The sequence below is a fragment of the Ctenopharyngodon idella genome, chromosome 22, assembly GCF_019924925.1.
Source record: "Ctenopharyngodon idella isolate HZGC_01 chromosome 22, HZGC01, whole genome shotgun sequence".
Lineage (NCBI taxonomy): Eukaryota > Metazoa > Chordata > Actinopteri > Cypriniformes > Xenocyprididae > Ctenopharyngodon > Ctenopharyngodon idella.
Window position 1 is genome coordinate 20,055,762 of NC_067241.1, and position 25,308 is coordinate 20,081,069.

At 37.0% G+C, this 25,308-nt stretch overlaps 3 protein-coding genes across 7 annotated transcripts in view; all 3 read right to left on the minus strand.

The window, feature by feature from the left end:
* The window catches only part of pik3cd (phosphatidylinositol-4,5-bisphosphate 3-kinase, catalytic subunit delta), a 28,452-nt gene extending 25,926 nt beyond the window's left edge, over window positions 1-2,526 (minus strand). The window contains exons 1-2 of one of the 3 annotated variants that reach the window (XM_051880052.1): window positions 2,246-2,526; window positions 790-961 (exon numbers count right to left, since the gene is read on the minus strand). In XM_051880052.1, the coding sequence (XP_051736012.1) occupies window positions 790-930 (141 nt within the window). In that variant the 5' untranslated portion in view covers window positions 931-961; window positions 2,246-2,526. Of the gene's footprint in view, window positions 1-789; window positions 965-2,245 lie in introns of all 3 variants that reach the window. The other 2 variants (XM_051880051.1, XM_051880053.1) reach the window with 2 other exon arrangements.
* Window positions 2,527-5,318: 2,792 nt separating this feature from the next.
* Window positions 5,319-6,804, minus strand: foxl2l (forkhead box L2-like). Its single transcript, XM_051879190.1, has one exon. It carries the CDS (start codon window positions 6,772-6,774, stop codon window positions 5,986-5,988), a length of 789 nt encoding a protein of 262 aa, XP_051735150.1. The 5' UTR covers window positions 6,775-6,804; the 3' UTR covers window positions 5,319-5,985.
* Window positions 6,805-8,768: 1,964 nt separating this feature from the next.
* On the minus strand, window positions 8,769-24,583 carry tmem201 (transmembrane protein 201). 3 transcript variants are annotated; one of them, XM_051879186.1, is made up of 12 exons: window positions 24,356-24,526; window positions 23,149-23,216; window positions 22,935-23,055; window positions 20,573-20,761; window positions 20,096-20,275; window positions 19,286-19,638; window positions 18,712-18,915; window positions 15,238-15,464; window positions 10,972-11,034; window positions 10,598-10,879; window positions 9,673-9,801; window positions 8,769-9,583 (listed from the first exon to the last, which is right to left on the minus strand). In XM_051879186.1, exons 4-12 carry the CDS (start codon window positions 20,723-20,725, stop codon window positions 9,486-9,488), a joined length of 1,689 nt encoding a protein of 562 aa, XP_051735146.1. In that variant the 5' UTR covers window positions 20,726-20,761; window positions 22,935-23,055; window positions 23,149-23,216; window positions 24,356-24,526; the 3' UTR covers window positions 8,769-9,485. The 3 variants fall into 3 exon arrangements, with proteins under 3 accessions (XP_051735146.1, XP_051735145.1, XP_051735148.1); XM_051879185.1 differs by lacking the exon at window positions 23,149-23,216 and having other exon boundaries at window positions 24,356-24,583; XM_051879188.1 differs by lacking the exons at window positions 8,769-9,583; window positions 9,673-9,801; window positions 10,598-10,879; ... (1 more) ...; window positions 15,238-15,464; window positions 23,149-23,216 and having other exon boundaries at window positions 15,872-18,915; window positions 24,356-24,583.
* Window positions 24,584-25,308: the final 725 nt, after the last annotated feature.

Sequence of the window (25,308 nt, forward strand, 5' to 3'; positions counted from 1 at the left end):
TGAAACTGGACGTTTCTGAATGGTTAGTGGATAAATTTATGTAGTTGCTGTGGAGTTGATTCAACTCATCGACTAGCATGTGCCGTCATGTTAATCTTTAGTGCAAATCTAGCATTGAATTGACCCTTGTTTGTGAAGCAGTCCGGCGTAAAATGATGGCATGACAACAACACTCTACTACAACAACTCTTCCTCCTCTCTAAAGCAGCCCAACATGGCCTCACCCCCTTTGTGGCGTGTTCTCGGGGGTGGGGTTTATGTAAATTTTGGGGTTTGTGATGTCACCAACTCAGGAAGAAGCTCGTTGCAGTCCCTACCCGCTGTTTGTTGTAGTCACAGAGAATTCTTTAAAAGACAATTTCTCCCTTTGCATTGAACTTTGAGCGTTGTAGCTTTGCAGATGTTGTTTATGATCTAACAGCAACATTACACACTAACTAAAGTTAAAAAAGTGAAATCATAATCAACCACCCCTTTAACTGAAAGCAACTTGCACTGACATACCTTGAAATCATTTTGTCTCAAGATGCACACCAGGCATGGTTATAATAGCTACTTAAAAATCCTAATTGAACTAAGGATTAATCCCGGCTTAATCTAAGCCCTGTCTGTGAAACCAGGCGTAGAAGTCGTGCGGAGCACATTTGTGGTGTTTTTTCGTCCTTTTTTAACCTAAAATCTTGATGTTCATTTAAAAAGTCCACGTTTGTCAACAACCCATATCACTTCCATGTCTACAAACTTGTATTTTTTAGTTTTTCACATGTGATCAGAAAGTCGTCTCCTCACCCTCTTGATGGCACTAATGGTGTCACTGCATGCTACGGGAAAGTTGAGGTAGATCCCCGTGGGGAGGAGGAACTCCATGTTGACCTGTTGCCGACCCTCCCTCTCCCACACATCCTGCATGCCGTAGACCCCCGGCGGCATGGTGCAGGAAACTCATCTACAGCTGACCCCACTGCTGAACACAGATAGGCACTTTATCACAGATCAAGTCAGAAAAAAACTGAACATGCATGAAATGTTTACTAGCTGTTACAACCCACTGAACCAGTTGCACAGAGGCAGGGAGTGACCCAAAGATACTTAATTAATATTCAGTGAGAAGAGAGAGAAAGCATGTAACATATGCTGCATAATAAATAATTATTAAGACACTTTGCTTGTAAACGTGTAGCACATGCTCACTAAATATATATTATATAATAGATATAATGTTTAATATCACATTATCACGGTTAGTAGTAGCAATCCAATGCGTAGGTAAAAGAGTAAATAACAGAATAATTTTAAATAAGTAAAATCTAATGGGACGGAATTATTTCTACGATCACTACAACTTCAATTATCAAATTATTGTAACACTATACCTCAAGAAATACAATGAATATACTGTGAAAAGAGAAGCAGCATAAATATACTGCATTACAAAATATTTAAATATGCAGCATATGAGACTCAAATTTAAGTTATATTATTTTTGAGGCTCATGTTCTACAAATTTAGTCTTAATTTGCAGTATATTTATACTTTTTCCTCTTCTCACATTATATATTATATTTTTACACAATATTTATATGCTAACTGTACCATGGTGTGTATGAACCCAATTACCAGCTTAAGGAAAAGAAAACAGTGCATACTAGAGTATATACTAAACACAGTCAAAATAAACAGTATTAATCTTTTGTAAACACAGACAGCTCTTTTTTCTTTTTTTTTGCATAAATCTGTTTACATGCGCACTACAACACAACAGTGATACTTTACATTATCAGTGACAAAATAAAAATACATTTAAAGCAGATTTTAAATGCATGTAATCATAAACAGAAGTGTAATGTTCCTCACATGAGATTTTATAATATACCATATTAATCAGTATCCAATATCAATATATGCTGTGCATGTGTGTGAAGCACACACTGCAGCTCTGTGATGAATTGTCAGACTGTCTAGGGTTACAAAGCCGGCCGGAGGGCCAATATCCGAGAAACGTGGCGCACATCATCTCACATCTACATAGCAATTTCACAAATTTGATGCTCTTTTTCTTTGCACTATGAGTCTGTCGATAACATATGCCGTATATAAAGTCGTAGCGACAAAAAAAATCACATTATTTATGATGCATTTTAAAATGGCAGGTGTCAACACATTTTGCGTAAGCCACCACGGATAAGCCTCGGTTCATACTCTCGTGATGGGAAACATGACACAAAATATGACAGCACGAACTTACCTTTAAGCCTCACCGGTGGTTCATTTCTCCATCTTCAGAATCAGCGATGCTCCTTTACTTTGACATTGAAAATTGATATCTTCCTAGGGCGTGAATTTCGGTCACCGATCAAGACACCGATCCAGTATCTGAACGCTCTGAAATGACAGCAGAAGTGTTGACAATTCTTTAGTGATTGGAGATGGTAAAGTGGCCGTCTGCACTGCGCGTTGAGCACCGCGTTCCTAACTCGTAGGGATCATCGACATAGTTGTGTAGTGTCTCTCTCTCTTCCTCTTTCTCGCGCTCTCTTTCTTGCTTGCTTCCTCTCTCTCTCTCTCTCTCTCTACGTTGTTGTCTTGCACGGCATAATACTGATAATAAATAATGTCTGCGTGTTATACAAATCCTTCATTCATGAGAAATGGGGCAAATGCGTTGGAAGAAAGCAGCATACCATAACATCACAAATGTTTTGATTATTTACGACCTAAATAAACATATTCTCCATTACACAAAAAATATTATGATTTTGAATAAACTTTCATGCATACATAAAACATTTTACACTTTTCATAAGAGACTGAAACAATAGTAACGGTCCCTAACTGTTCTTCAGAACATCACAGTCTGGCTTCCTCATCTTGAGGTCTGCTTCCACGCGTGCGACACGCTGCATTCGTTTGAAAACCGTCTCTATGATCACTTAATTGCGTTTATACATTATGAGATATTATTCAGATACTCAATAATGCACAATTGTAGAATCATGTGCAGTCCAATTGAATCTGTTCCGCCAAAAGATTCATTCACTGATTCGTTTAGTAAGCCTTTCTGCAATATGCAATTTACGCCAGTAGGTGGGGACCAATGTTATGAGTGAATCACTGAATCATTCACTCAACCGATTCACCAAAACACCGAATCGTTCACGTTTCAATTCATTCACGTACGAACTATGGTTCAAGTCTTGTTTATGCTGCCTTCCCACTTCTGAAGTAGTGATTACAAGCTCAAGTTTCGAAACGGGAAGGCGTTCATGTGCAGTTTTTACCTAGGAAACTCGTATTTACGATAATTCCGAGAGCACGCGAAGGCAGCGGTAGAAACTAAAGGGGGCGTAATCATTTAAGGAGTTCAACCAATTAAATGTTTACTCACAGCCCATACTCGAATGCTATTGGTTCATGATTCAGTCAGTCTCGAAAAATATGACGGAACGTTTATTTCATAATGACTGAAAAAATATGTAACTGTAGAAAAGTCCCGCTTATATTATTAGTTTAAAAACACGGATTCGTTCACTGCGAAACTGTGTAGTGCAAAGCATGTTTTACTAGTGTTATTCAACACCAGTTATCACGTGACGTGAGATGTGTAAATGCTGTACATCACGCGCTGAATAATTAAATCTATTATTTCCTCATTTTTAAATAAAAACCGGTCAGACGTGTCTTCCTGTGAGAGAGTAAGGAAGCTCTAATTTTGGATGCTACTGACAGCGAATTACGATAATGGGTCCATGGGGAAGTCACTTAAAAGCACCAGTCATTCAGTCAAAAATAAGGATGTCTGCTTTCACAAAGGAGATGCCTAGTAAAAGGCTATTATTTTATTGCTGAGAAAACAAATACTTGCATCAAATGAAGATTTAAGGTGGTGCCCTAACAAAACATTGTGATTGTGATAAAGATTTTCAATACATTATATCTTATCCAAATAGAGTACAATCCCTAGTCCTTTATCAAAACACTATTGAATCTAGGACGTGGAGCTGCATGTAATTAGCCACATGCTGTTTAATCATCTGCACAGACATTTGTAGGTCTTATTTCAGCCATCTAAAAGCAGACTGTGGTGGTGCTGTGATGAACAAGCTTCTGAAATGCACGGCACCATTGAAGCTCGCAGCTTGTGAAAACAGGAAGTGTGTGCAGAACAGAAACTCTGAGTGAAATAAAGCCAAAGACCCCTGTGCCCACATCCGCCCACCTTCACCCCCTGCCCACCAGTCATTGCAGACCAAAGTGCAACTCTCTGCCAGACAACCGATCACCGCAGGGAAGTTACTGGAGGTGAGGGGGGAAACCAAACACATGCAATGTCATTACATCCTCCGAACTAATCAAATATAGCTGTAGAAAGAGGCCTCAGATGCCTTTAAGGGAAATTATGGATGGACGTGCAACCCTGCTTTTTAGCCCATGGTCCAGTAGTCCTTTTGCACTTATATGCATCAAACTCCTCTTTAACATTGAGATGTTAAAGTAACAGTCTTTCCTCACCATGGCAACAGATTCAGAGCCTTGTCTATCCTTGGGATTCTGACAACGCCGTCTTTCACTACAAATGATCTCCTTTGTTCAACCAGCAGCTTGTATTTGAATCTGCTGTTTTTATGTCAAGATTAAATGATGACTGTTCAAAAGCAGTGAATAACTGGTTTAAGTAGTAATTCAGTGTCTTGTACATCACATGACTAACAAAAATTGGGGTCAGTGGAGTAATATCAACATAATAACATAGAATGGACACATAAGTAAAAGTTATTTCATGTCAACTACAATATCTCATGCCTTTTCCTGCACGTAAACCCAATAAATGGATTCATAAACACATGTCAAGAGGCTGTATCAATAATAAAAAAATATATATATAATAAAATATATTTAGATTAAATCCATAAGCAGTGGTCAACCAACAAAAACGGTCTATGAACTGTTATGGAAAATTAAACAACATACAATCAGTTAATGTGTCAAGGGCCAGAAGGGGGCGCCATTTACCTGTTATGGAATTTAAAGAATTACATATAAGCGTGATCTTGCTCCATATCTTAGATTAATTATTTAGCATATTTTGATTATGATTAATTATTTGCACTGTGTACATACAGCATTTTCACAGATATTATATATTAGATATTGAGTGATTTTCAGTTGCATTTGCGCTATTTTCGATTAAAACAAATCGTGTATCGTGCTACAAATAAATGTTTATTGCTTTAAATTGTATTAAAATATTTTAATTTCTTTAAGTTAAGTTTGACCAAATGTAATTAGTAAAATAAAATAAAATAAACGAGACTTGTACGACCAGTTATCTGAATTTTATCAGTGAAAAATTCGAACAGGTTATGAACATTTACATATAAAAATATTTCCAGGAATATAACACTAAACATGTCTATTCAATATACAAAACCTCTTTAAAGAAAATACAGCTTTGCATGTGTAAAGAACTCTTGTAAAAAAGAAGAAAAAAAACAAACTTGTGCAAAGAGTTTCCACCAAATAAGCAACAACATTTTTAAACAGTAAACTGCAATGCAAAACTGTACATCCATTTTAGGATCTTGAATCCAAAGTACATCTCAATATATGATAAAAATAAATATGCTTAAGTACCTTAATGCTTTCTTTACACATTTGCTGAAATTTATGGAAACTAATAACTTGCCAATAACCAAGAGCATCTGAACAGCTCATCGTCTTTGAAGTTAACAATAATTAATCAATGTTTTATTTATGAAAAGCCACAAAAGACACATTACTGTATTCTACAGTAATCAAACTAATGCAGCCGGTCCTGTGAAAAACAAATTTGAACGAACGAATGCAGCATTTGGACTTAATTTCAATCAGCTTGACTTGAAACGGCACGTTTAGCCTAACATTTCCCAGGCTTATCGTAACAAAAATAAATCTAAATCCAAATGAAACTGTTAGCCTACTTATATTCCGTTCTCACATGTCTGTCCATCAGTCAAATGGATGATGTAGCAGTTCAGGGTGGCTGTTCTGCGGCGGGTAGATGCAGGTGGAGATGGAGCTTCCGCCCGGGCTCACCGGCGGAGTCATGCCGCTCAGGGGCACCAGAGCGTTCGGATGCCGGTGGTACGGTCTGTAGGACGGGTGAAAATGATGGTGATGACCCTGGTAATAACTCACGGGAGAATTGGCGTAATCGTTTGGAGACAGAGGGCGCGCGTTACCGAGCATGGGCTGCAGGTAGCCGGAGATGTGCGTCGGGGAGCTGGACTGGTGACTCCAGGAACTGGTGCTGACGAACGGGCTTTGCCAGTAAACAGGCTCCTGTTGCAGGCAGTACGAGTCGGTGAAGTTAAATCCAGAAGGTAAGGGTGGTGGTCGGTAGGGTCTCTTGACGCGCCTCCTGCGCCTGTAATTGCCTTTTTCGAACATGTCGTTGAAAGCCGGATCCAGCGTCCAGAAGTTCCCCTTTTTCTCCCCGCCGTTCTCCCGGGGAATCTTCACGAAACACTCGTTGAGGCTCAGATTGTGCCTGATGCTGTTCTGCCATCCCTTTTTGTTCTTTTCGTAGTATGGGAACTTGGATACAATGAAGCTGTAGATGTCATTCAGGGTCAGCTTCTTATCCTCGCTTTCTCTGATGGCCATTGCAATGAGAGCCACGTACGAATAAGGAGGCTTTTCGGGTGCTGGAGCGGCTCCTCCACCCCCTGCGGTTACCGGGCCGTTCTCTACTGTATCACGGGACTGCAGGTCCCCAGGCCCCGCGCAGCGATCCATGAGATGACCGGATGAATGAAGCGCTGAGAAGGTTTGTAGCGCGCTGCACAGCACAGGTGTAAAGTTAAAAGTGTCCAGGTGTGCTTCAGGTTTGCTTTAGTCTCCACCTACCTGCCCTGCCTCCAGTCGCTATCCTGAAATGCAGGTCAAAAGTTCGCAAATTCAACATGAAAGAGGGGCGCGAGGGTCGCAGACGTATTTTGACTGCTTGGTAAATCAGTACAGTAAACATTTGTTTGATGTATGCCGGCATTGCTAGCTAAGTTACTAACAGCGTCAATAAAATAAAATAAAGTTATCTTTTAATCCTTATTATCAATATTGTGAAGTAGCCTATTGTGCAACTTAATTTAAAATATTAGGTTAAATATAAAAACTAGGCTATAGTTTGCAGTGTCAATCTGCAGTTACCTCTACATTATTTGTAAAAGATTTATCATTTAATCAGTATAACTGAAAAAAAATTAAAAATACGTATATCACTAATGTTTCGGTCTGCGCATGCCTCAAGAACAAAGAGCATCAGGTTTGTAAACTCAGGTTTGCACAACTGTTTTCCCACCACTAGCCCCTCCAATCAAAAGATAGCAGGGCCTCATCAAAGACACCTTGTTAAGACCTCAACCTAATCAACCTAATATGATATATACGTCTAGCTGTGTAAAACATGTATTCTATAACTTAATATCTGTCGATGAGAATTCAGAAATCTTTTTGAATACAGCTAAATGTGTCTAAAAGGGAAGCCGTTTTTAGAAAGTAATGCAAAACTGGCATTGAGGTGTTTTTTCCTGATAGTGACTATGGACTGGAATGTGAATTATGTGAGATTGTTTAATGTAGCTCACAGTACTGTGAATTCAGATTTAAGATTGACTAGTAAGCTTAAATTGAGCCAGAATTAAACAATGTGTGGCATGTTCATTGGATGAATCCTGAGCTCAGAAAAGCTTGTTTTCCAAAAAATATTCATTTATCAGAACATTCATATCAACAGGTTTGATCTACTAAATATAAAACTTCTGACTTGTGTAATGAATTCTGCTCATTTGTACATTAGTGCAGGATATTCGTTTTTCCTGAGAATTTCCTTAGCAAATTCACCATATCAGTGATGTAGCCTACAGTATATTTAATTGACAGTAGATTAATATGACATCAGTCTGAGTGTGTCTGAAGATAACATAAAACATTCTTACAGCAAGATGCATGTATTAACTTGCCCGCTTTTTTTTTGGGAATTTCCCACTCAGCTAGTTTCATCCTTATGTGCATTGACAAATACATTGCCAACTACAGTGCCTCAGATCTTCAATTACCTCCATTAAAGTTGACACATTCACTGCACTGATAGTAAATATATCGGTGGAATCCATTTTCTGCACTTCTGAATGGTAAACCTCCATTACAAAACGAGTGCAAAACACATTAACGCGTTATAATTAAAACGATTTTGCATTATGGAAATAAAAGGGACACTGACAACCTAGTCATCTCTCAAATAACCACCCACTCTGACCTGTAAAACATCCCATACTGAGAGAATCGAGATTGTTATCATTCTTTCGGGAGACAGACTGTCTCCGCTCAACCAATGATGGAGAAAGATAAACTCTGTTACTCTGGAGTACTTTCCATAATATACTTTCAGTTCCCATTGTGTATTTTTTCCTTACATTGTTTAAAAAATGTAACTTGCATTGTGCTCTAATGACACATTAATTAATTAATTAATTAATTAAAAAAAAAAAAAAGCCAACTTGCAAGAACAGGCAAATGATTCAAGTATCATGATATGGATAAGTTTTATCTCATCAAGGAAAACCCTTTTTACTGTTGACCTTTTCACTTAGCAACAAACTTTACAAATACATGTTCAGATTTTCTGAATGCTGAAAGTGAAAGGGTTTACTCAAGCAGTGTTTATTTGAGAGATTTAGCATTTAAATGTTTCATTGAAAATGTAGATGTCATTAAAAGAAAACACCAATATGTAACAATTACAAGGGAGATTTATTTCAATCTGGAAATTGACACACCTTTATCTTATATACAAAATATCCATGTTATGTTTCCCTTGACATTATGATTCAATCATAAAACAGGCTGAGGCTCAATGGACAGTAACATATGTTTGCTAAACCCATTATTTCAGTGTCACATTGCTGACATAAGTAGATCAACACAAACATATTGCACCTTGTAAGATCACATCATTACGATAATGATATGACACAGCATTATCCTCTGAAGAAGTGGGATAAACAGAAACAGTTAAATGTACAGCAATATGGCAAAGAAGCCAAGTTAATTTTTAATAAAGATGTCACACGCCCAACAGACATCATTCTGTTAAACGAAACGGCACAATCATTCATTCTGATACACATCCAGTGTTTAAAAACACAAACAAATGATTGAACATGCCCAAAAACATGTTTTACAAAGCTCAGATCATACTTTGTGGCATACTGTTGTGTATTTAACAGAGAAGTTTAGAGAATACAGTCTTCTCATTTATGTGAGCCAGGAAACAATCCTGGCTCATTTCCACAAATGTTGAGCAGCAAGTATAAAGTTGTAACTGTCACCCAAGAAAAACGTTATCCACGTGTTTCCTGTAAAGAACCCAGATTTACCGAGCACACAGGTGACAAAGACCAGTGTACATCTCAGTTTGACCTTGAACTCCTGAGGTCTGGCCTATAGTCTCATCTCCAATTGTAATAGACATAGATGCTTATGAAGGTTAGGTTAACGGTCAGGCTTGCAAACAGTAGACCAGGCCAAAGTGTCATGCCCAAAAAACCTGTGGAAAAACACAAAAAATAATAACTATGCAGAAAAGAGTAACCAAATTAGTTTAAATGCTCCTATTGACGAAATTCCCATTCTTACCCTTCCATCCAGGCTTACTCTCGGTTTCATTTCCTGTGGTCGTGTCTACATGGCAGTTTGAAGATGAAGAGGAGCTGTCCATTGGCTTTTCCACAGGCTCGAACACACTGCCCTCATCGATCAGTGAACCTGAATTCCCAATAAAACCATATCTATATCAATACTAAAAGTTTAAGAATTTTGAGAACAACATATAAACAAAGCCAAGAAATTTGAATTATATGAGGTTTTAAAATAATCACTTCATATGTGTTTAGTACAATTAATATAATTTTAAAGTAATACTTGTATTAAAAAAATTGACTAAAGAATGTTCCTTAAAAATAGTAATAGCATGTTTCACATACAGTGGCCCCGAAAAAACATTCAGATATTTAAGGAAAAAAAAAAAGTTGACAAAACAAATTAATTCACAATTTTCAACTTTTGTTTTGTTTTTTTATTTTAAAGTCTGCATAAAAAAGAAGTTACGATAGACTTTTCTTCCCTATTGTGACGTGTATCTGAGTGAAACGGCTTCTCGAACAGGAAAAAATGTAGGGCAGGACTTGATTTTGTCCATCAGGAATTGATTGGATGGTTGTGGTTTGCTATTTCTGTGATGTCATGTGAGTGGCAGGTTGTCCCGCCCTCACACCAGTAAACATGTCATCAGAGAAGACAAGAGATGTTGTTGCAAGAGGGAGGGGAAGCTATTTTGATTAAAAATTATAATGCCATGTGAACTAAAATATGATAAATCATTTATAATAAATATTGCAGTATTCTATAAAAAAAAAATTGTCAATTTTGATTTTATGGTGACTTTAAGGGCCACTGTATAATATCAATCCGCTCAAATGGTCAACAGAAACACACTGAAGCTCTCTTTCTACATTAAGGACTTTAATCTAGATTTAAAAATACACCCAAATGTGTCCTATACCATGATTCTGTGAATGGAAGTGAGGAACATCAGGCAAGAATCCTCTGCTGTGCATATGGCTTTGCTCCGAAAGAAAGGGAGGTGGTGAGGCCAAACTGAAAGGCTCCAGAGGAGCGGAAAAGAGCTGCAGCTTTTGCCCACTGATGTTGAGTCTGGCCGGGCTGATGAGCGGCCGACGCTGCCTGGCAGAGCTGGAGGTGGAAGTGACGGAACCTGCCACGGAGGGGGTTGGAGATGGTCCAGGAGAGGCGGGTCGGCTTCCAGATTTTAGGGAGTAGTAGTCTATTGAAAAGATTAAATTATCAATTAATTTATCATATACGATATATCTGATTTCAAGTCAGAAAGATTTTGCTTCACTTCTTTTGAGTTACCTGAAGGTGGCGAGTCTTTACACTGTAAAGATGGTCTACTCCCACTGAACAGGAAACCCGAATCTACAAGTAAAATCAGCAAAACAAGATTTTACATACATATAAAATGTGCAGATTTGTTATATATAATTCTGTCCTATATCGACAAGTCATTAAAACATTTTTTGTTAATTATTATGAGTGTTGAAAACAGTTGTGCTGCTTAATTTATTTTGGAAACATACTTTTTTCAGAATTCTTTGTGAATAGAAAGTTCAAAAGAACAGCATTTACTTGAAATTGAAATCATTACAAATGTCTTTACTATAAAGTTTGATCAATTTAATGCATTCCTGCTAAATTAAAGTATTTTAAATATATAGCTGCGAGCAGCAATTATCAGGGTTCAAGCGCTTTAAGGCCTTTACACACATGACAGTTTGGTGGACAGCAGCGGTCCTAGAGGCAAAGTTGCTCAGAATGAGGAGTTCCACCATGTGGTATGATTGTTGTGAGCACGCACAAAAAAAAAATAGTGCAATACACGTGAAGGTGCCCCCCAGCGGCCGATTTATTTGGAATTTCTCACAGGCCTCTAGGGCTGTAAGTCAAACAGGCCCAGCGAGTTTCGTTCCGATCGGCCTCCGTTAACCTTGTCTAATAGCTGCTCAGATTTCATTGGCCGATGGCTGACATGTTTTTCAAGATATGTTAATGTCCTCATAGACAGTCATGGCACGTCAGACGAAAACACTGCATTCCAATTTTCAATTTGATCAGACTAACGGTGAATTATAGCCGCCTTTCATGTTTTTTCCTGTCTATAGCGCCGCCAAGTGGCCAGTCGCCGCGTCCAATTTCACGCGACCACAGAATGAGCTCTTACATAGGTGTGCCATTTTAGTAAAGGTGGCTCCACCCACTTCAAACATTTTGGTGGCCCTTAGGGACCGTGAACCAGAATTGACAATCAGACTCCAGAGAACCTTGCTCCACTGGTTTGGTTCTGATCGGGTCAAAAACTTAGGACTAGTTCGCAAAAGTAGGTTTTCGAAAAAATCCATAATACCCGAAAATTTCGCCTTGATACGGTTCAGGAGTTATGAGCCATTTTGTACATTTGACCGCTGTAGCACCTCCGTCAGGCTGATCGGGGCGAGCCTTGGTGACGCCGTAGATGGTTAGAGTACTGCCTGCCCTCAAAATTTCAAAGTCTCTACAACTTACGGTTTGTTCTGCCTGATCACTTTTAGGGGATAATGCTAATCCTTGGAAATTTCAACAATTACAATAGGGTTTCAGCATATAGCAACCTTTTGAACAGTAGTACAAGTGCAGTTTCTTCTACCATTCTTTCCATGGCTACTTTCTCAAAATGTCAAAGAAAGGTAGCCATACCAACATAAAGGCTGACAGAAATTCCTAGCAATTTTTCATGATACAACACAAGCATCCAATGGTAAAGTAGGGTCATTTAACGCTCTACTACTGTCATTCCAGGAATGTCTCCATATGTGGAGCCAACACAGCTGCAGCCATAGAGAGGAGCTGCACCAGCACTGAACATTACAGAGCAGATGGGTGAAGCTACATGATGGAGCAGGTAAAGGCCCTGCTCACACAAGAGCCTTTTCAAGAACTCCTGTAGAAGTGTGACAAGGAGATGAGAGATATGCTAATGATTCTGTTAAAACGAGCTGTGCGAGATCTCAATGGATTTCTTAAATAAGAACTAAACTAAAACTTGTGTTAGCTGTTGATGATAAAATAACAGATTAAATTTTAATGCCCACCTCTATATGATGCACTGAGATTTCTCAGACAAGTGTGTGTGATTAAATCAGGAGCATAAAGATCAAGCTCCTGCCCTTTTTTAATCGCACCTGCCGAGCCGCTGCATCTGATTACAGGAGGCTGACGTTTGCCATCTCATCTGGTCTCGTCTGAAGATCCATACATGAAACAAACCATGATTCTTCTACCGTCTCACAACAGTCATTTAAACACCACTCCCGACATCATCCTGATCCCGGGCTTTAAAAGCCTGATAGGTCAAAGTTAAAAGCTACGGTAAACCAAGCTGTTGTCTCTGCAATCCCTTTTGATATAGTATAGCATGCAAGGCCGTAACCATGTCTTGAACATTAGGGGGAAACCTTTTTTTTTTAATAAAGCATAAAGAAACAAAACAGTGCAGGAAATGGCTGCTAATACAATGCTATATCAGATATGTACAATAATATTGTAGAAAATTAAAAAAAATAAATAAATAAATAACATTACGATGTCCAGAAATCAATTTCAATAGTACACTGAGAACTCATGTTTAATGTGATAGTTTCATTATACAATATATTGTTAGTTCCGAGATTCTTCTATTTAGTTAATAAATATATCGATCCGCATTGAATTCCCTAGTGGTCAAGTGGTAGAGTTTTTGTTAACAGTATCAAAGGTTGCATGTTCTAATCCGCCCTTGCATAGTTTTATTATTATTTTTTTTTTTACCTCATTAAAATCAAAGATGTCCATCAATGGTTGTATGTCAAGAGCAGGGACACGTTTGTGTGCATTTGTTTTGTGATTTCACTGGAAAAATAGAACCTCCGCAACGGCGTTAAGCGATCGATGGATGCGCTCTTCTGTGCTGTGAAGACTGTGTGCACGAGCAAAAAGAGAACGTAAACCCCGCCCTTCTTTTCAATTTGATTGGCCATCTCAAACATTTTGACATTGACGAGCGTTCTTAAGACTGCTGAGGCAGACCAGACTAAAAATGTAACTTTTAAACCTTTTTGTCATCCTAACAACATGCAGAGTGCTGTAATAAGTTATTGGGGTTATTCAAAAATTGGGGGGGACGATTTGACCATTTCTAATTATTGGGTCCCCCTCAATGTCTATGGTGGTTATGGCCTGATAGTATGTACAATATGTTGGTAGGTTATGCAAAGTCAAAACTGTATGTCAATTTAGTAAACATTTTTTAAAATACATAAACAGGAATCAAAAAGAAGAACAAAAAATTCTTGTTAAAGGAATTGTTCATTCAAACATTTCTGTTATTATTTACTCATTTCACTTCAAACCGGCTGTTTTATTTTCATAAAATGTGAATTTTTAAAGATGTTTTTCCATACAATAATAGTTCATATTGCTCTGCATCATATTTGATACATGTCGCTTCATAACATTAAGGTTGAACCACTGTAGTCACGTGGATTATTTTAACAATGTTTTACTACTTTTCTAGACCTTGAATGTGGTAATTTCGTTGCTTTCTATTGAGGATAAAAAACCTCTCGGATTTCATCAAAAATATCTTAATTTGTGTTCCGAAGATGAACGAAGGTCTTACGGGTGTGGAACGACATGAGGATGAGTAATTAATGACAGAATTTTCATTTTTTGGGTGAACTAACCCTGTTGTCAATATATGAACATTGCATAGAGAAAAAGAATAAAAGCATATGGTTTTAGAACCGCATGACGGTAAGTAAAAGACATTTCATTTATAGGTTCACTATTCTTTTAAATTTCATTTAAATTAATAATTTAAATGGCATAAGATTAAACAGACCAGCTGTTAATAAAACAATGTAAAGGTGTCGCTTCCTGTAACCCAAAACCCATCGGTGGTGGGAAAATCCCAGTAACATGCAGGTAGCTGGAGACACCATGCAGACTTATTTCTCAATCGCACTTCAGTTTTCTTTGGCAGTTGGCAAAATTCCCCTGCTAGGTGCGGCACCGTCTGGGGTGAAGAGTGAGCTGAGTTCCTTGTACCAAGCATTCAGTCAGTCAGTGACCCACATCTTTCCCATCATGCACCTCTGCACTAGTTCCACAAAACAGCACCTGAGGCCTCTCACTACCAGCACAACTCTTATCTTCACAAACAAATTTTTTCTACATATCATGGAGGGAACACCCATTTTATATCTACAGAAAAGTTCATTTGTCCTTATTTAATTTTTATTGCTATTTTTATTTAATTTTAATATTTATATCAGCAAAAGTTAAGAACAAAATACATAAAATATTACATTAAATATACACACACACATATATATATAAATGATACCAAATTAATATTGTATTATATATACTGTTAAATTATTATAACGCGTTATGGATTTTTAATTAATCGTGTGTTAACATGTTAACGTTGACAGCCCTATTTAATAAAAAGAGACGCATTGACATTAACAGAATTATGTTCTAATGGGTAAAAAAAAGAAGTGACAATTAACATTTATTATATGTTTTACCTAAACATGCACTCACCTGCTCGTGCGAGGGAGGGGATAGTTCCTAGAGAGAGGGCCCTGTTCAGTCGCCCAGGCAGCGAGGAGGGCGAGGCTTTGCGCGATCTGTGGCTTTGTTGGCGGATGAGCAGCTGTGACAGGTTGGGGGGAGGCGTTGGGATGAAGGTAGAGGATCCAGACACAGGTGCAGACAGCAGGGGACAGTGATTACCGTAGTATGGCCCGGGAGAACTGCCAGACAGATACCTGCAACAGACAAAGCAGAATTGGTCCACCACTAAGTTTTATGGAGAAAATAAGTCTTTGGTTACTATTATGGTAGAAGACTGTATTCTGTTTCACTTAAAGAAAGTAACTGCAGAAAAAAGATTTCCACAAAGTCTGAAGATACATAAATGTATGCAGATGCTGTGTAAATGGTAGATGTGGCTCCCAATTTGAATCAACTACAGACAATGTAGATTTCAGTGAAGCAATGATTTCAATGAAGATAATGAAAGTAAAAATAAACAAAACATGCAATCTGAGCTAGCATATCTGTAAACATATGAAATCATACATCAGTAATGTCTTCACTTGCTCAGTTTCCATCTCAAACAATCTTGAAGTTTATCTAAACCTAAATAGTTTTAAAAGAAATGTCAAACACACACTTCGCATTTTATCAGTGTTTTATTTCACTTCGTAATAGGGTCAAATAATACAAGTATAAAAAATGCAATACAACTCAATTATTATAATACAGCAATTGCTCCAACATGCTGCTTTACTCAAAGCACAACACTCCAAAACATTATTACAACAAATCTGAGCTTAAGTGTCTGGACGGAAACGGTTTCAAACTATTCAACAATGCAGTTGATAATTTCACATTATATCTTTAGGGTCATTCCATGGTAAAAATCACAAGAAACCACTGATCAGGGGTTGATGATATACCAGAAACAGCACAGCAATGCCAAAAATGGAGGCTTCTCAAAATCGGACAACTATTTAGAGCCTGCGAGCAAAGAAGAATCAAAAAGCTTCAAACACAAGACATCAGATTCAGTTTAGATTTGTAGTGGTCAGAGGCCACAACAGATTCAGGTCCATTTGAGATTTGGTTAACTTAATAAGAAACTGGATGCCATTACATAAAAATTGGCCTTATTCCTTAAACCAATTTACTTTCCTTCCAATCAATCTCTGACATCACCATGCGCCTTCTGATAGAACATGCACAGATCTGTGATTTCACCTTGACAGGTCCTACCACAATAAATCCTCAGTGTTAAATTCAACTTATTTACTCACATTTGAAATCACATTAAATTTTGGAGAGACACATCATACTACCGAACAATCTAAACTGTCTGGTAATAAAATAGGTACTAGTCAATGAAGGATCGAGTATGCTCTCAAAAATACAATGTGCTGTGCTAAATATAAATGTTATACATGGTTTTGAGATACTTGTATCAATGTCAAGTCTAAATACACACTATTATTAGTATTTACCAATTATCAGCCTTTGGCAAGCAAAACTATGATAATGAGGAGACAGCAAACTAAATATTCAAGAATACAAATACTCAAAGGGTTAGTTCACCCAAAAATGAAAATTCTGTCATCATTTACTCACCCTCAAATTGTTTCAAACCTGTATGAATTTCTTTCTTCTGCTGAACACAAAAGAAGATATTTTGAAGAATGTCTGTAGCCAAAGAGTTGATGGTCACAGTATTTTTTTTTTCCATACTATGAAAGTGGGGCCCATCAATGTTTGGTTACCCGTATTCTTCAAAATATCTTCTTTTGTGTTCAGCAGAAGGAAGAACTTTATACAGGTTTGGAACAATTTGAGGGTGAGTAAATGATGACAGAATTTAAATTTTTGGGTGAAGTATCCCTTTAATGCAGCTTTACATAGGCACATGACATGTCACCTTTTGGTAATACAAAATCATAAATATTAAAGCTTGTCTTACAAGCATGTCGAGATAGTTACAGTATGTTGGAGGTTGGACAAGTACCACAAGATCTGCATGAGCTGATACACATCTAATAGAAATGAGCTCAGGGTACAAAAAACAGACTTGATTTAAATAACACAAAAGTTGCGGACAGTACATGTCTAAGTCACATTAGTAAGTACTTCGATCACAGCGAAAACGAACTTCACAGCATATGCCACATGCATACAGTTACTTGGGAAATACAGTGATGCAAATCTACAAAACATACAATCTATAGTCGTACTGTCACATCATGTCACACGTTTCTAGAATACAGTAAAAATACAATACTTAATAGAAAATTACAATAAAGTACAATCCCTATAAAGCTTTGTTTGTAAAAGTTTTGAAAATGTGTCTGTTTTTGTTAGAGACACTCGAAAGAGATGGCTACATGTTACAGAGGTTTAGTGTTGTTAGTAGTATATTCAAACTAAATGGCATGTAATACGATGTAGTGCATTCATTACATTTTACAGTATAGTAAATATATTGTTCGTAATATAAAAAGCATAGTGCTATGCAAAGTACTTGGTTAGCCAATTTTCTGTCTTTAAACATAAAATATTGCATAAATGTTGTATTGACGTAACGATTACAAACCAGATACATACTTAATGACTTGAAATTCAGGTTAATTTAGAATCTATGCAAAGAGAGGCTCAAGGCACAAATATTTGACATAGACTCTCTCAAATGCGTTCTGCTATAACCTAACGTCAAAACTGAAAGCACTTGAGGTAAAGTATAACAGAAGAATAACATTTGTATGTTAGCAACTTAATACTGCTAATATCGCATTAGTTATGAGATTGCAAATATGAGATTTGAGCAGTATTGGCATAATACCGTATTTTTGTTATAGTTTGATATAGTGGGTATAGTTAATACAGCAATGTTTTTTAAGTTGTAGATGATGATTTGTAAATTTTAAGCGCCACTTTCAGACTGCAACGGATCAGGGCTTAGTATCCAGTATAGATGGGATGGGGGAAAAAATCCACAAACACCATTTCAATTTCTTGGTAAATAATGCACTAACAGCATTATACACATCGAGATGCATAAAATAAAAAAAATTCACTTATAGAACGAGTCTGTATCTTTACCAGATTACCTAAACCTTAGCTGTTATTTCAAACCAAATGTAAAATGTCTGAAATTGAGATGTTCTGCCTTTGTCAAATTAGGGGCAAATCACTCAGCATACTACAAATAAGGCAAAACTCATTTTCTAGTACTTTGAGCAAGGTCATCCACACAGACTAGATTTTTTTAAATCTATTTTTTATCTATTAGCACAGTTTTGAAGGCCTAGTTAGCAAGTATCTTAAAGGCCATGACGATTTATAATGAGAGTATTAGTTTGTTAGTATAAACTGAAGACAGTTGGAAGGAAAATGTGTCAATCTGAGAAAAATCAAACCCTTGTTTCTACATGTCCCAAAAGTGTCCCATAAAGTATCTTAGCTTAGTGTCACTGCTCAGATTCTGACCTGCGACCTCTGGCTCTTCTTTGACTCGAGGATTTGTGCGTTGCCACAGCGGCAGCGAATCCCACCAGACAACACACAGAAGTGATTCCAAACTTGACAGATTCCAACCAGTCAGGGATGTCCGTCTTGAGGTAACACTCGGCCAGGTAAAAACATATGACGAGGAGCCAAAGCACAGATGCCACAGCGTCAATCCTCCTCAACCTTTAAAAAATAAATAAATATATAATTAGCTAAGATTTATAGCAAAAATAATAAATAACACTTAATATATTTAATAAAATAATAAATAATATATTTATATATTATGTATACACACATTTATTCATGCATTAATTAATAAAGTTAATAATATATATAAAAAATATAAAATAATTATAATAATAATAATAAAAAATACATTCAATACTTTTACTTGTTATATATACACACACACTGTATAAAGTTTTTTTATTTATGATTAAAAAAAAAGTTATATTTTATATATATATATATATATATATATATATATATATATATATATATAACAATTTTGTATTGTAAAATCAATTATGTATGTTTTTAATTGGTTCACCTGACAGGTCCTGCCATTAAGACCCCCGTGATGCAAGTTAGGAGACCAACAGAGGCCACGGCCATCTGATGGTCGCTTCCGGACTGCCAGATGAGTCGAGCGTTCTCCACGGCCTCTTCCGGAAGAAGACCCACCAGATCGTCCCACATCATTTTGCCCTCATCAGTCTTGCTTTCGCTATCGTTTTGGAGAGCACGTTTAGGCGGGGCGACTCCTCTGCTTAAGGTCTGCGTGACAGAGGGGGCCGCATCTCCAGATCCAGACAAAGCCACAGCTACAAGGAAGGCACAGGCGAGAAACGCAAGGACTCTGAGCAAGATCAACCAGGCCGGCGTGCTGAGGGAGTAGGTGTTCTGTACAAAAGAGCAGGGGAAAAATGAAGGATCACTTGATATGGGAATAGCACTTGATACTTGCATGTCAAGCCTGATTAAAAATGAAATGTAAATAAACAGTAGCAGTAACAAAAAAAAACAATCAGCACACAAAAGCAGCAAGTAAAAACAGGTCTTTCCTTATCTCTGGCAATCACATCCACACATTTATCTGCATTTTAAGAAAACACTAGAAACAGGCTGGTCATCAATCATACTTGATACATGCTACAAATGCAAATCAGGTTTAACAGTTTTATCTGGGCAACATCTAAATTCAGAGCATTTTTCCATGTCAAGCTCCTGGCACCTAATCAAGCTCCTAGTATTCTTGAAGATACACTTCAGAGTGGTATATAAAAGAAATCTTCCTGTATTTTTCATGTCAAGTCTTGTGGCTTGATTTGAAAGCATGTAAATATATAGAGATCACCACCTTAATAAAGGCTTTATCAGCATCCCGACTGCGTCTGAGCTGGTGGTTGAAGAGCAGAGCTCGCAGCTGTCGGTTCTGGTGTTTGATGTAGTACTCCACTGCCGTCTGGCACGGCCGGCACAACTTGTAGGTCTGCTCGAGGTGGTGCTTATATACTTCGATCTCCTCATCATAGTTTTCCTGCCATTATAGTGAACATATGGCATTACATTTTACTGGTTGGATGCATGTTACTTGTTTTTAAGCTGATGATTTTCACATTATAAAACAGACTTAACATAATAGCACATGAAAATAATTTCTAGTTTAAATAAATGGCTTTGAAGTATAAAAACTTTAAATTCCTACTGGATGTCATATTTAATTTTTTTTGCCTGTATAAAAAGCATAAAAAAACTCATTTAATTAAGCAACAAGCTTTAAACCTTGGTCGTCTAGAAATTAAGAAATCAAAATCAAAGTCAATTATAAACCTACATCATCCCTGGGGATGAACGAGGCCAGCTGCTTAATCTTCAGTGTCTGGTTGTTGTTACACTTCTTGCACAGAAGCATCTGGCAATTGACCCACTGCAGTGTCTTTGGTGACTCAGGGACACCAGCCGAAATGCCATGGTTTAGATGCTCCATGTATTGTGCAGGAATGGGTTTGTTGTAGTCCCCGTTCTACAGATCAAAAAGAAGCACAAATCAAAGACTCACATGCTTGATAAATGTACATTTATAGACCTTAGTCAGGTTAGACACCATACTGAATTTATGTGGATGAAAACAATGCTGCAAGGGAGAGATTTTGACGCTTAAGTGTGTGTACTTGACCGTTCAAGCCCAATAAGGCAGCAAAAAGAACTCAGTTCAGTACTCACACGCTGTATGAGCAGCGGCTTTATGTGCGCGCGTTCGCTCAGAAACTGTCTCTCAGACAGTGCACGCATATATTGAAATGAGTTTCGCTACTTATTGTGCTTGAACGGTTTAAAATAGGCCTGCACGATTTATCGCACGATCCGAAAAATAACACTGAACTTAAACGCGATTATCGCTTAAACGCGATTCTTAGTGCGATTATTAAAATACAAAGGCTGCGATTATTTTTTTTATGCGCAGCTTGTCAATTAAGCATGGCTCCAAATGCTAATCCATCTGAAAGCACTGCGAGATTGAGTCGCTTATAATGTACATTTGAAAAATCAACATCTTTCCAGACATGAGAAGCATTTATTAACATCTTGTCCAACAAAAGACAACATTTAATAACATGTTTTTACTCCAAACTCACATCATAACGACAGTTGAGCATCCTTCTGTGAGATGATGTGGCTTCTTACACAGAATAAGGCAGTCGTGAGTTTATTAGTCATGTTTAATAAATAAAGACGTTTCAATCTTCTGTTTATTCAGCTACAGCGATCTGACACGTGTTATCTTCTTCTGCTGCAGGGCATATTTAGAGTTTCTGTGCAAGAGCGCCCTCTGGCTTTCAGATGGAGAAGCATTTACTACTGATCACAGAGCTGTAAATCTCTGACATGATGCGCATGAAATAAGCGCAACCCTTGCCAAATCGTGTGCGGTTTAATCGCGATAAATCGTGCAGCCCTAATTTAAAATCACCTTTTAAACCACAAGGTTTATAAACACATTCAGATGTAAAGCTTTCTTGACGGCGCAACACGGCAACGTCACGTGAGCGTAACTGCGATAAAGACGATAGTCCAAAATCTCTACCTGTTGACAAATTTCTTGTGTCTACTGGGATATCGCCCACCTCTATACTTTTATCTAGCAAGAATGCATTGATTAAATTGTTCAAAAGTGACAGTAAAGACATTTATAATGAGACAAAACTTTCTATTAAGATTTCATAAGATTTCAAATAATTTTAAATTCATCAGATAATACTGGGAAAAATTTATTAGTTTTCACAAAAATATTCAGCAGCACAACAATGATTAATGTTAATGATAAATGTTTCTTAAAAGGTTAGTTCACCCAAAAATGAAAATAATGTCATTTATTACTCACCCTCATGCCATTCCACACCCGTAAGACCTTCGTTAATCTTCGGAACGCAAATTAAGATATTTTTGTTGAAATCCGATGTGTTGAATCAGCGGTTCAGAGCGGCAAAGTCATGTGATTTCAGCAGTTTGGCGGTTTGACACGCGATCCGAATCATGATTCCACACACTGATTCATAACGCTCCGAAGCTTCCTGAAGTAGTGTTTTGAAATCGGCCATCACTATATAAGTCGTTATTTTGTTTTGTTTTTTGGCGCACCAAAAATATTCTCGTCGTTTTATAATATTAATATTGAACCACTGTACTCACATGAACTGATTTAAATATGTTTTTAGTACCTTTATGGATCTTGAGAGAGGAAATGTCATTGCTCCCTATGTAGGCTTCACGGAGCCATCGGATTTCAACAAAAATATCTTAATTTGTGCTCCGAAGATGAACGAAGGTCTTACGGGTGTGGAACGAAATGAGGGTGAGTAATAAATGACATTATTTTCATTTTTGGGTGAACTAACCCTTTAAGCACCAAATCAGCAGATTTCTGAAGGATCATGTGATGCTGAAAACTAGAGTAATGGCTGCTGACAACTCAGCTTTGACATCACAATTATAAGTTACATTTTATAGTATATTTATATAGAGGATACAAAGTTATTTTAAATACATTTCACAAAATTGATGTTTTTACTCTATTTTTGATCAAATAAATGCAGCCTTGCTGAGACTTCATTCAAAACATTAAATAATCTTAACTTTTGACAGCAGTGTAAAAATATACACGTGTAATACATATCTTGTCTTTTCAAAAACATTACCTCCTGAAAGCCATTATACTGGTCACAGTATGGACAATCCCAGCAGTTTCTGTTCCCATAGGGGACAATTGTGTCCTGATTGCAGAACCAACAATTCACTTGGACATGACTTGGTTTCTTCCTGTAAAATAAAAAAGGGTTGGATTTAGAAGAACTGCTGCAAGTTACTATGCCTTAATAACAGAAAAATAAACTGTAATTCCATTAATATGACCTGACAGACCACAACAGTGGTTCTTCCACTACTGTCTGTTCTGCAGAGAGCGGGGGTAAAAACGCTAACTGCAAAGGCAAGTAAATATATAATCATTAATAGCTTAAAATAAATGAGAAGAGAAAATGCTTCCAAATATTTTTATTTGTTAACGTCAAAAGCTGTGCATCCAATCAAACTACAGTATGAGCATATAATCACACTTCTCCTGAGATTCAGCCTATACATTTAATAAAAAAAGTCAATTATTTTATTCAGCTTATGTCCTGTTGATAGTAGTCCAGCAGTCCAGTGTTTTTGGTTGCATCCATTTTCATGGGACATGCAAGACATTCATTGGAAATCTAATGGAAAAACTGGGATTTTGTTTTTTCAAACAGCACAATCAGTGTCTCTGAGACTAAATACCTAGCATGAATAGAGTTTGACTGATTTTAATGTGATTAATTGACTCATTTTAGAGCTGATAAGGGCTTGATTAAATTGACAAACTCAGCCTGTGATGATAACGTCAAGTGATGGCATGTTTGATATTAGGCAGAAATTTGAATGAATATCCAGGAAAAGTGTCACATATCTTAAGCAATTAAAAGGTGTAATACCTGGGTATAGTCTAGGAAAATATGATTCACTGAATAACAAAAGCTCATTAAAGTTGGGATATTGTTTCATCGTTTCTTACAGTTTAATACGAGTCTTTTCCAAGGAAGTTGCTGTTACTATGGTAATTCGTTTTCCAAAATAACGTAATTACTTGGAATAGGTATCAGTAACTTGGTATTAACCAACACTGTCATCAGAAAATAAATGTAAATGAGAATTCAGAACTAAGCTGAAAGCTTTGAAGGAGCTCGTACATTAATATATCATTATTTTACAGAAGTAACAATAACTGTTATGACATTTTTGGTTGAAACTATTAATATAACGGTGAATGTTGGTCTGTTTTAACAACAAAGAAACAACAGATAAGGCATTGTAAGAAATCTCGCGCGCTAGTTTGTCTAGCGCGCGCCGCTCACTGGCTGCGCGAGCACACGCTTTTTTTTAATTGCAGAACTGATACATTAAAATACTGCTGCGATACAGGTTTAATGTGGTGAATCGTAAAAAGCATTCGTTCAGGTGCAATGTAGCTTATAGTCCTAGCTAGATACTCGTGTGTTATACGAGGCCCAGCGACATCTTATGGGCAGGCTTACAATACCTGGTTGCAATTCTATAGATCAGCGCTCCTCCAGCAGCTATCGCCGTCGCTCCGACACCACCAACTACAAATGGCGGGTACTGTAGTAGTATTTGGTTAAAGGCTTCCATTGCAAAACGGGATATTGACAGTAGTGTTATTCAAAAGAAACCACACGCTGAAGTCAGTCATGCGGCAACAGAAGCGCGCATCAATCTACAACATGGTCATATCCAGGTCATGAGTGCGGTATCAAAACCTGTCAAAATAAAAGTTGGACTTTGGTGCAACCATTCTGAACATAAAAATAAAAATAATTCTTATTATAATTATAATAATAATGTAAAACGTATATATTTTGAATATATATCTTATATATATATTAAAACGCAAAATATAAAAGTATAATTAGCCGAAAATAACATACATAACAGCACAGTAATTATATTTGGTAGTATTTCACATTGTTTATACATTTTGTAAATATTTTATATACATTATATATGCAGCACTTCATTAACATTAACCCATTAGATTTATCTGTATTCGATCGGTTTCCTTCTTTGGAGTTTGTAATTGCTGCTGTATGCTGTGCATAAAATGGACCAGGCATCTTGCCTGCTCAAGAAAGTGAAAAGAAGCAGCAAGTGTATATGGTATAAAACTGCCCTCTTGAGGCAACGCATGTAACAACCATTTCTAAGCTTTACAGACATTACAACATATTAAAAACTTCTAAACAGTCCATTCTCATCTTTCAGTCACATTAAAATTTTGTCTAAATATTAGTATCAGTAATCATAAATTCAGCAGTCGTAATTAACATATGATTACATGCTTAAAAGCACATGTGTTGACAGTACTTGATCATTATCTTCCACATTACAAATGATTAATACACTTTGTGAACAGCATTGTGGCACAAGAGATAAGAGAGATACTACTAGTAGGCTCAAAGATCATGTTCTTGTTTT